Source organism: Balaenoptera ricei, chromosome 9 (genome assembly GCF_028023285.1).
Source record: "Balaenoptera ricei isolate mBalRic1 chromosome 9, mBalRic1.hap2, whole genome shotgun sequence".
NCBI lineage: Eukaryota > Metazoa > Chordata > Mammalia > Artiodactyla > Balaenopteridae > Balaenoptera > Balaenoptera ricei.
Genome location: NC_082647.1, coordinates 75523524 through 75535585, shown reverse-complemented (window position 1 = coordinate 75535585; position 12062 = coordinate 75523524). Strand labels below are relative to the sequence as shown.

General features: G+C 37.7%; 1 protein-coding gene across 1 annotated transcript in view; it reads right to left on the bottom strand.

Moving 5' to 3' along the window:
* The window catches only part of DNAH11 (dynein axonemal heavy chain 11), a 333679-nt gene that overhangs the window by 42363 nt on the left and 279254 nt on the right, over nt 1-12062 (bottom strand). Inside the window, exons 66-68 of the mRNA XM_059933975.1 lie at nt 6414-6618; nt 5320-5484; nt 3493-3633 (exon numbers count right to left, since the gene is read on the bottom strand). Coding sequence (XP_059789958.1) covers nt 3493-3633; nt 5320-5484; nt 6414-6618 — 511 coding nt within the window. The remainder of the gene's footprint in view (nt 1-3492; nt 3634-5319; nt 5485-6413; nt 6619-12062) is intronic.

Sequence of the window (12062 nt, the reverse complement as noted above, 5' to 3'; positions counted from 1 at the left end):
TATAGTAAATATTGGTAAGAAGGTATTAACAAAGTACTCATTTAATATTTACATTTTAAAATCAAATTTTAATTTACAAAAAATAAAATGCACCATTAAGTATACAGATCGAGTTTTGACAAATGTATAAACTTCCGTAACAATCACTGCAATCAAAATGTAGAAACGTTCTATGCATGTCCCCCCACCCCCAGAAGTTCTCATGTGCCTCTCTGCAATCCATTCCCACCACGATACCTACCCCTGCCCACTGCTGAATGTTTCTGTCACACCAGATTCATTTTAGGACCATATAAGTATGTACTTGTAGTACTTTGCTTTTGAGTGGACATATGTTTGCATTTCCTTTGGGTAAGTACTCAGAGTGAAAATTTTAGGATCATTTTGTAAGTGTATATATAACTTTATGAGAAACTAACAAATTGTTTTCCAAAATGGTTTTAACACTTTGCATCCCCACCAGCAACATGAAAGAGGTGCAGTACCACATTGGTGCTAATACTTGTTACTGACAGTCTTGTAAAATTTTAGCCATTCTGTTGGGTATACAGTAATACGTCATTCTGCTTTTACTTTGCATTTTTCTGATGACTGCTGAGCATCTTAAAAATGTGCTTAGGGGCAAATACTTATGTCTTAGTATACATGCACAAACCTTTCTGTTTTTTTAATTGTGTTGTCTTACCATTGAGTTTTCTATTCTGATATAAGTTCTTTGTTAAATATGTGTATCGGAAATAACTTACTGGTCTATGGCCTGTCTTTTCATTTTCTTCATGTCTTTTCAAGATGATAAATTTTTAATTTGATAAGGTTCAATTTATCAATTTTTTTCTTTCTCTGGCATCCTAAGAATAAATCTTTGCCTAACCCAAAGCCCAAACATTTTCTTCTATTGTTCTCCTAGAAATTTTATAGTTTAGCTTATTCATTTTGAGCTCATTTTGTATATAGAGTAATGTAGTGGCTGAGGTTCATTTTATTCCAAGTGGATATCCAGTCGTCCCAGCACCACTTGTTATAAAAACGGTCCCCTCCTCATTGAATTGTCTTGGCATTCACTGCAAAAAATCGGTTGACCATACATTTGTGGGTCTGCTTCTGGACTGTCTATTCTGTGCCATTGATCAGTGTATTTTTCTTTAGGCCAATCAGTGTAATAAGTCTTGAAATCATGTACTGTAAGTCTTCCAAATTTGTTCCTCTTTTTCATTATTTAGTTATTTTTAAATCCTTTGCATTTCTACACAAATTTTAGAATCAGTTTGCCAATTCTACAAAAAAAGGCTTCTTGGATTTTGATTAAGACTGAATTAAAACTGTAGATTAATTTGGAGAGAACTGAAATCTTAATAATATTGACTGTTCCAAGCCATAAACATGGTCTCTCTCACCGTTTAGTTAGACCTCCTTTGATTTTCTTAACCATGTTTTGTAGCTTTTAGTATGCAGATTTGTATTTGTTTTGCTAAAATTATCCCTAAGAGTTCCAAGATTTTGGAAGCTATTGTAAATAGTATTGAGGTATTACTTTTATTTTTCAATTGTTTGTTCCTCATATATAGAAATACAATGAATTCTGTATATTGACTTTATATCCTGCCATCTTGCTAAAAACTCACTTCAGCTTTTTTGTAGGTTTCTTATGATTTTCTACATACATGGTCAGGTCATCTGTGAAAAAAAAAGACAGTTTTTCTCCTTCTTTTAAAATTTCTGTGTCTTTTATTGTATTACTTCACTGGCTATAACCTCCAGTGCAGTACTGAATAGAAGTGTTAAGAGAAGACATCATTATTTTGTTCCTGATCTTAGGGGAAAGCATTCAATTTTTCAACATTAAGTATAATGTTAGCTGAAAATTTTTACAGATGCCCTTTATCACACAGAGAAGTTACCATCTATTCCCAGTTTGCTCAGTTTTTATTTTTTCTTTTTTAACCAGGTGTTGAAATTTGTCAAGGTCTTTGTCTGTATCCATTGAAATTATTATATGATTTTTCTCTTTTTTATTCTATTAATATGAAGAATTACATTGTGTGGTTTTTTAATGTTTAATCAACTTGCATTCCTGGCATAAATCCCACTTGAGCATAATAGATTATGCTGGCGGGGGGCTGCTCTGTAGTTTTCTTTCCTTGTAATACCTTAGTCTAGTTTTGGTAGTTGAGTAGTCCTGGGCTGTTTTATTTTTCTCCTACCCTGCAGCTGTTCTAAAATCCAACCCCACTGTGCTTCTCAGAATTTCTGCACGTGTTTCACATTGCTAGACACTTGCTAGTTATTCTTGACTCTTCCATTTTATTATTGCCCATATCCAATCCATCTCCAAGGGATGATTATTCTAGCTTCAAACCATAAGTCTATTTTCACTTCTGAGTCTTCTGCCGTCATGGCAGTCACCTACTTATAGCCTTTCAATGGCTTCTTTTTGCCCACACGTTGTAATCCAAACTCCCCAGCATAGACATCATGTGATCTAGACCCTCCTACCTCTCAGGACTCATGTCTTGCCATCTTCTCCCTCACTCATTACCCTCCAGCCACATAGATTCATTCACCTGGAATCTCGACAACTCTTTCCTGTCTCACACATCCTTTTTTTCTCCAAACACTCTTTACACAGCCAAATCCTATGTAAACTTTAGGAATCAGCTATAATCTCACTTCCTCTGAGGGCTTCCCTGAGCCCCCAGTAAAACAGCCCCTCCATCCCTACTGTTCTCTCGCACTGTATTTGTCACTTTTATACACACACACATCCACATATCTCCACTCATATCTGTGTTTTCCAAACTGTACACTCAGTAACCAGCACAGCATCTGGCACTATGATTGATCTCAATAGCTATTTGTTTAAAAACTGAATGATAGAATGAATGAATACTGCCCAGAGGCAGAATGGTACAAAGTAAAGAGCATGGGCTTTGGAATCAGCCTTGGGTTCAAATCCTGACTCTTACAATTATGAAATGTGAATTCTTCGGCAATTTATTTAAAATCTGAACATGTTAGTTTTTTAAATAGGGATAAAATACTTTAATGGGATGTTTCAGGCATAAGAATGAACCAAAGTATGAAAGTGCCTTGCATGTAACAGTGGCTCAATCAATAGTTATTCTCACTTTTTATCCCTCTATACCAAAATAAAATGCGAAATCTTTTTATGAAACATGTACACTTTCATAAGGAAAGTAGAGGAGCCTCCAGGAGAATTCCCTTATATATATTAAACTCCTTAAGACTCTGCTTAAGAACAAAAACTATGTACTGTGGTGTTGCATAGTTTAATTATCTCAAAGCCTTATTGAAAATTATAAATGAAAGTTACTGAGAAAGTGAGGATTTTTTCTTGGTCTTGTTTTTGTTTTGCTAGCTAGGTCCTGGAGACTCCTTACTGGATGCAGTGATTGCTTAAAAATAGATTCTAAACTTCCAGAAACAAGTTGAACTCCTCAAGTTTAAATTTTTTCTTAGCCTAGTCATCATTACCTTCAAAGAGAATTGATAGATGGGGTTGATTTTTCTGAGGTCGTTAATAACAAAATAAAGCAGAGATGCTCTTGCTGCCACTGGTCTGTAACATTGTCGGGCCTCGTTGATTTTTCTTTCATTGTCTTTAGCTTCAATCACCTATGGTGGGATCAGACAACATAAGTAACTTACTCGTCATATTGTCTATGTGATGGAGGGGACATATCTGAAATGAGAAACTAGTAGTATTAAAATAGATAACATGTATGGCATCTCTGTGCCTGGGCTTTTCTAAAATCATAAAATTCATATTTTAAAATAATCTTTTTATAAGCTGAGTTTTAAGTGAGAATGGACATAACTCTAGCTATGTTAATGATTACAGAGTAAACAAACCTGACTGTTTTTGGTTCTACAGAATTTATTCCGAGTAATGTCACCTTCCTGCCTCCCCTCTCTCTTTCAGGGGTTAATAACCCAGCTATATCACCTCCCAGGGATAGCTCTGAAAAGTCTGCTGGGTCAATTCAATGCCAATGACTTCATTAGTCAACAAGGTATACAAAAGCAGCCAAGGTCAGTAAAATATCCAACAGCCGTGCTTACTGAAAAGCCTTTATAGAAAGGCTCTCGTGACTGTCTACTTCTGACTTTGCACCAGATCACCCACAGGCTCATATAGTTGCATTTAGTTTATCTTTGTATTAGCCTCTGGGTACATTCAGAGAGATAATTAAACACACACACCATCATCAACTAACATATTCATTTTTATTCAAGACACAAACCTCTTCTATCTAGGACTACTGCTGGTCCTACGGCTTTATAAGATACAGTGTTTGTCCAACCTTTTTTTATAGACTTGATTCATCATACTTGTATGTAAAAGGAAATAAAGAAAATGTAGAGCAGACAGGGAAGTCCCGACATGGCAATATATTAGGAAGATAGGAAGAGACATTTTAAGAGACAATTAGAAGTTAACTTCAAAGCTAAGACCTAATTTACTTAATTGCTCTAATCTTTATCATTTTAGGAGCCACCTAGAATTCACTTACTTAAAAGGATAGAGTAATCTGGGATTCCATTTCCTCGCTTAAACTAAGACAAATATATTGGGTGTGTGGTGACACAGCCTTGGCTGGGTAATTAATAGATTACTTAGTAATGAGGATACCCCAGAAAGCAAATGAGGGATCCTCTCATTTTGAAACATCAGCATTTTAAGGGCTGGTGGCCATTTGTGAACGTCCAAAGTGCATGCGTAAGGCACACTGGGACACATGTTGGACGTTCAGCAGGAAGTCTACTAAATGAACATTTTTTCTAGCTTTTAGGAAATGTCACTTTCCCGGGGGAATAATGCATTTGAGAGCAGCAGGAGATCACCCCTTGCTCAGTCTCCCAGCACTGAAGGCCTGTAAACAAAACTTCAACTCTAAGTATTTCTCTGAAATGTACAACAGCCCAGGAAGCCTGTGGTGAGACTGCAGGATGTCGGTTTCCCAAAGGAGGCTAAGCCTTTTAAGATTTTAGACTACATAAGCCAGCAGGGCCCAATTTTCTTCAAATTTAGTCACTCAGGAAAAAAATAATAATAGCCTGACAGAGTCTAATCTGAAAGATTGGATCTTTGTTGTGTTAGGAGAAGCACAAGTTCAACCACCTCTATCTCCATTCAGAACCCCACACAGTCCACTTTTTAAGGGCAGCTTATGAAAAGACCTGAATTCCACAAAGTGTCAGTACTCTTAGAGAATGGCCAAGTTGGATTACATTTTCACCCCGAGCACTTCATTCAAATAGAGCATTAAACTCCACCAGGCAGCCTTTGCCTTTTCCTACCTTGCACTCTACCTCTGCCGCGGTGGCCTTTGCTCTCTCCAGGCTCTCTACCAGTTTGGTGTCATCTAGAAAGCTCCCCTCTGCCGCAGAGAGACGCAGAAGGAGGTCGTCCTCCAGATACTTCAGCTCTATCTTAAAGTCATTTTGGTGCTTTGTCAAAACCAACTAAGGCAAACCAAGCAAAATGTGAGAAAGGTGATTAAATTCATGTTTTTAAGCAGAGTTTCCTTAATCATCAATTTCATGGAATCATATATAATAAAACACACTTAGCATTAAAATTGTACTAATCAAAATTTTTAAAAATTCTTTAAAAAAACATTCAGAAGGCATGGTAAGAGCTGGTTGCACTCCAGGGTCCAGAGCATGACCATATATCATATCATTCATTTAACCTATAGGAAGAAACTTCTGGTTTCTGCTTCAAATTGAAAGAGAGAAAAGTCATTATTTCCATCCTCACACAGGAAAAAAGCTAAACATAACAGCCCTTACTTACCCATCAGAGAACATCAGAGGTCACAGGGCAACTGTCACCCTGAAAACTACAGAGATGGGCGGATACAGACAATCACGGGTTCTCAGGAACATTTAAGTAGTAATCAACTAATTCCTGGAGGCAGAGCTTGAGAGTTAAAAACTCCTGGGGGCCCAGGCAATCTCTTAGGGAGAGGAAGCCCGGGGAAGATTCCTCTATAACCTGGGCAGAGAGAAAGAGAGTCCTCTCTACCCTGATCAGAGGAAGAGATAGCTCTCTACCCTGGGCAGAGGGAAAGAGATCCCTCTCTTCCTTCTAACCTTCCAGGGCACGCACCTGCTTCTCTAGCCCTGCTTTCCATGACTAGTATGCGTCTTTGCTTGCCCTAGTCACCTGCATCAAACAAGACCTACAACGAGCCCATCTCCTGTGGCACAATCCTAACTACTTATCAGAAGTACCCTTGAGTTGCTACTTGACTGTTCAGATACACCCTCATTTTTCTCAGTTAGAATGAAAGATCCTGGAGGGCAGGCATCCCATCTTACACTCCTGTGTCTGGCACTATAATCTGTGCACTGAATAAGTGTTGGGGGGATGATTTCATAATTTTTACCTTAAGTTTCTCCAAATCTGGCCTTTCAATACTGACAACCTCTGCCAGCAGCTGGGCTTCCAGACCATCTTCTGTGACCGTGAAATTGAGGAGGGTTGTCTGAGCTTGCAATTCTGGCTTATAGTGAGGATTTGCCAGTTTTGTGTGAAGGATAAGACGAAAGTTGCGGTTAAATTCACACTCTTTATCCCCAATCTTGATATACCTAAAGGGGGCATAACAAAGACAGTCTGGAGCCTCTCATGCACCATAACTGATATGAAGGTGTCACTCCATTCCTGTATTCTAGTAATGTATATAGGCCGTAAAACCAGGTGATTCATGATTCTTCATCTACTCTCCGTTTCCCTAAAGTGTAAGAGGAATAGGAATTATCTGCGAAACCTCTATATGATTAAGTTTCTTTACGTGGAAAACGGTGATAATAGTAGTACTCACCTCATAGTGTCACTGTAACAATTAAATACAATAAATCATATAAAAAATCTATAACAGCAAATACTAACTTTATTTACTATATTATGCTTTCTGTGATTAACCTTATATTAAACATTGTTGTTCTTTAAGGATAAACTAAAATGAGTATGTATGCATTTATGTGTGTGTATGCGTATATATGTGTGTATATACACACACACGTAAAATTTATGTACATGAAAAATACACATATACTTGTCCTTAAACATGCTTAATTTAAGCCACTTAAAATTAGGCAGAAGTGATTCTTTTTTCTAAGCCCCTGTCATGTGACTATGAGTAATGGTAGCAAAAAAAATTTTTCAATAAAAATAAAAAACATACAAATCCCTTGGGCACTTTACCCAGTCCTAATACTTTTGGCACTGGCTCAGAAGCAAAGTTTAGGAAGCCTGTTGTGTGGGATGCACACACAGCATTCTTGCAAGCTCCGTCTCACACAGGGGTGGGCTCTCAGCGGCAATGCTTCTTTTTGTGTCCCTGTGCCTCCGGCCACGGGGACCCAGGAGCAGGTACTTCATCTGAGCTGTTCCAACCAGAGTAACCTTTCCTGGGATTTAGGATTGGGACAGAGAGAAGGGAGAGTTGGAATTGGAGCCTCTAAGCTTGTGATGAAGTCACTCTGTCTTGCTGGTGAACCAAGCAGCAGAGAAAGACCGTCCTGGTTGCCCAGAAAAGAAAAAGTAAACCAGTATTCAGATGAAAGAGTAACACAAAGGAAGCATGTTCTGGGCTTCCAGGTCCCCTCTTCCTTGAGGCCTGGCTGCATCTTCCCCTCAGTTGCCATGGCACCCGGCAGCCTCCTAATAGTCTCTGTTTTGCTTCACCTGGATAGATGTGGTTCCTGTAATTGCAAGCAAAGCTATGAATGAATGCAGTCTCCCCTGCCGAGGGGAGGGCCTGATTTTTCTCTACCTCAGATGCTGGTAGCTAATCCCTAAAGATGTTATCACCTGGGCTCCCTTGCCCTCCGGGTTTTGGATGGGCTTGGCCAATGGAAGAACTGGCCGGAGACAGCAGTACAGGAGGAGAGAGAGGTCCAGCGGAGCTTGCCAGCTTCAGGGCCGTGGTCTGGTGAAGGCTATGTCCTGCTATGACCCGTTCCACAGCTCTGCTTAGAGGACCTACTAATACCTTCAGGCCTAGAGGCAGTAACGGCTTCCCACTGCTGCAAATCCTAGGTAGCCTTAACACCTCTACTGGGTCCCTTTACCCTTTGCTCTGCAAATTCTTTTTGTAAATAGTCACTGTGTTAACTCTATCAAACAATTCCAGCCTACTTTGTGGTCTTTTTCCTGCCAGGAACCTGCTATGAGGCTCTAGCCAAGGGGACGTTATTTTTTCACTCATGCATGAGACAGACAGAACCCATGAACGCTGGAACTTCTCAAATTCTTCCATAAAGTGGCCTGAACTGCGTTGGAGTGAAAATTCATCTAAGGACCCTGGGAGAATGGCTGAAGCAAGGAGTATCTTCTCAGTCTCTTATTTTACCTTAAATACTTACTAAAATTCTGAATTCTTCCCTATTCAGTGTATATTTTCATTATAGAGGTATCATCATGGCAATGATAAGAATGTTACCCAAAGCCCATATTGTTTTTAATTTAAATATAGTGTTTTAAATAATCATGAGGGGAAAAAATGACTACTTATCTCACTGACTTATGGGAGAGATGTTATCTTCCTAAATTTATCAACTTTGGTAAATTGGATCAATTCAAAAGAAAGACACTGTATAATAAGTTCAGCATTCAGGCAATGCTGAATCCTCTTTACTAAAATGTCACAATGTTTGCAATAACTCTTTTTAAACTTGAGGAGAGATACTCAGAATGCCCTAATGTGATAATATTTTAGGCTGCTGTTGGTGGATGTTTCATAACTGTCTTGCTCTGAGATGAAGTCTCTTGCGTCAAATAGTGAGGAAAGGGTACCTGATACACTGGCCACTCTATTTGACTAGGGAGATTTTTATAAAACAATTTTAGTGTGTAAAGATTATTTAAAAATCATAGTTTTTTAAAATCACTAAAGCTTTAATCACTAAATCACTCAATCACTGAAGCTTTCATCATCACAGCTAAGAATCTCAAAGGAGTGATCAGATTCATGACCTATTGTCTACATCCATTTCTCAACTTTTGTTTCCATTGTAGTGATCCTATATTTCAACAAAAACTTTCACAGCTCTCCACAAACCTATGGACAATTAATCTTCGACAAAGGAGGCAAGAATATACAACGTGGAAAAGACAGGCTCTTCAGCAAGTGATGTTGGGAAAGCTGGACAGTTACATGTAAATCAATGAAGCTAGAACACACCCTCACACTATACACAAAAATAAACTCAAAATGGCTTAAAGACTTAAATATAAAACAAGACACCATAAAACTCCTAGAAGAGAACATAGGCAAAACATTTCTCCGACATAAATCATACCAATATTTTCTTAGGTCAGTCTCCCAAGGCAACAGAAATAAAAACAAAAATAAACCACTGGGACCTAATCAAACTTACAACTGTTGCACAGCAAAGAAAACCATTAAAAACAGTGAAAGAAAAAAAACCCTACAGAATGGGAGAAACTATTTGCAAACGATGCAACAGACAAGGGCTTAATCTCCAAAATATACAAACAGCTCATACAACTCAGCAACAACAACAAAAAACCAAACAACCCAATCGAAAAATGGGCAGAAGACCTTAATAGACATTTCTTCAAAGAAGACATACAGATGGCCAGTAGGCACATGAAAAGATGCTCAGCATCACTAACTATTAGAGATATGCACATCAAAACTACAATGAGGTACCACCTCTCATCGTCAGAATGGCCATCATTAAAAAGTCTACAAATAACAAATGCTGGAGAGGGTGTGGAGAAAAGGGAACCTTCCTGCACTGTTGGTGGGAATGTAAGTTGGTGCAGCTACTATGGAAAACAGTATGGAGGTTCCTCAGAAAACTAAAAATAGAACTACTGTATGATCCAGCAATCCCACTCCTGGGCATATACCTGGATGAAACTATAATTCAAAAAGATACATGCAACCCTATGTTCATAGCAGCACTATTCACAACAACCAAGGCATGGAAACAACTTAAATGTTCATCGACAGATGAATGGATAAAGAAGATGTGGTACATATATACAGTGGAAAACTACTCAGCCATAAAAAAGAACAAAATAATGCCACTTGCAGTAAAATGGATGCAACTAGAGATTATCATACTAAGTGAAGTAAGTCAAAGAGAGAAAGACAAATACCACATGATATAATTTATATGTGGAATCTAAAATATGGCACAAATGAACCTATCTACAAAACAGAAACAGACTCACAGACATAGAGAACAGATTTGTGGTTGCCAAGGGGACGGTGGGGAGGGAGAGGGATGGACTAGGAGCTTGGGGTTAGCAGATGCAAACTATTACATTTAGAATGGATAAACAACAAGGTCCTACTGTAGAGCACAGGAAACTATATTCAGTATCCTCTGATAAACCATAATGGAAAAGAATATGAAAAAGAATGTATATGTATAACTCAATCACTTTGCTCTACAGCAGAAATTAACACAACATTGTAAATCAACTATACTTCAATAAAATTAAAAAAAAAATCTTTCACAGTTTTTGGTTAAGTGTCCAAGCTTGAAAAATCTTCCCAACAAGCTACTTTGGAAGCCTTTTGTTTTATTAAGTTGAATGGTGAAGTCTTCAAGTTTTGGTTTGTTTTCACTTAGGACTTCCTAGTGTTTAATTTTGTTCCAGAAGGAAAAAAAGCTTAATTCAGGTGGCAACCCTCTTCTAAGCCACTATATCTGTACAATACATACTTCCCTTAAAAAAAAAAAAAAAAAAAAAATCAAAAAAAGAGTATTCACATCACCGTTAAAATGAAACATTGAGAACAGCAAGAGATAAATGAACTACAGGCCAATTGTTAAAAGTGAACCAAGGAGTGGCTGCTAGTTAACACTTTTGTACATATCTTCCAGTTGATATCATGCTCATTAAGATAATCTTTACCTTATAATTTCTTCAGTTATTTGTTTTTAATCATGAAACATATTGCAACCAAATATTCACTCACTCAGCAAGCAGTTACTGAACACCTACACAGTGCCAGCCTGTCAGAGAGTCTTCTAGACACCGGGGCTTATAATCGTTACCAAAACAAGCATGGTCTTTCCTCTAACATTATTACTTACTCTCTCATAATAGGTATATGACTACAACATTTTACATATTGATTCATTTATTCTTTTACTTATCCAGTTCAATAAATAAATATGTATTAAGTGCCTACAATGTCCGGTCATATAAAGACCAAAGATCTGCCCAATTAAAAGAAAGGCAAAGGATCTGAATAGATACTTCTCCAAAGAAGATCTACAAATGTCCAATAAGCACCTGAAAAGATGTTCAGCATCATTAGTCATCAGGGAAATGCGAATCAAAGCCACAGTAAGGTGCCAGTTCACACCCACTAGATGGTTATTAAAAAACAAAACAAAACACTGACAAGAACGAGTATTGGTGAGGATATAGAAAAATTAGAACCCTCATACACTTCTGATGGAAATGTAAAATGGTGCAACCAATTTGAAAACCAGTTTTCAGTTTCTCACCATCTTAAACATAGAGTTACCATGTAACCCAGTGATTCTACTCCTAGGTACATGCTCAAAAGAATGGGAAGTGTATGTCCCTACATAATTTGTACACAAACGTTCACAGCTGCATTATTCATAATTACCAAAAGGTGGAAACAACCCACTGTCTGTAAACTCATGAATGGATAAACAAATTGTGTTGTATCCAAACAATGGAATATTACTCAGCCATAAAAAGGAAAGAAGTACTGATACATGTTACAACACAGATGAACCTTGAAAACAAGTGAAAGAAGTCAATCACATATAAGTCCACATATTGTATGATTCTATTTATATGAAATGTCCAGAATAGGTAAATCAATAAAGATGGAAATCAGATTAGTGTTTGCCTAGGGATTTCAATTCTAAAATTGACTGTGGTAATGACTGCTCAATGCTGTGAATACACTAAAAACCACTGAATTGCCCACTTTAAATGATTAAGTTGTATGGTATGTGAATTACACCTCCATAATGGTGTTACCAAAAGAGAACAAAAATGAACA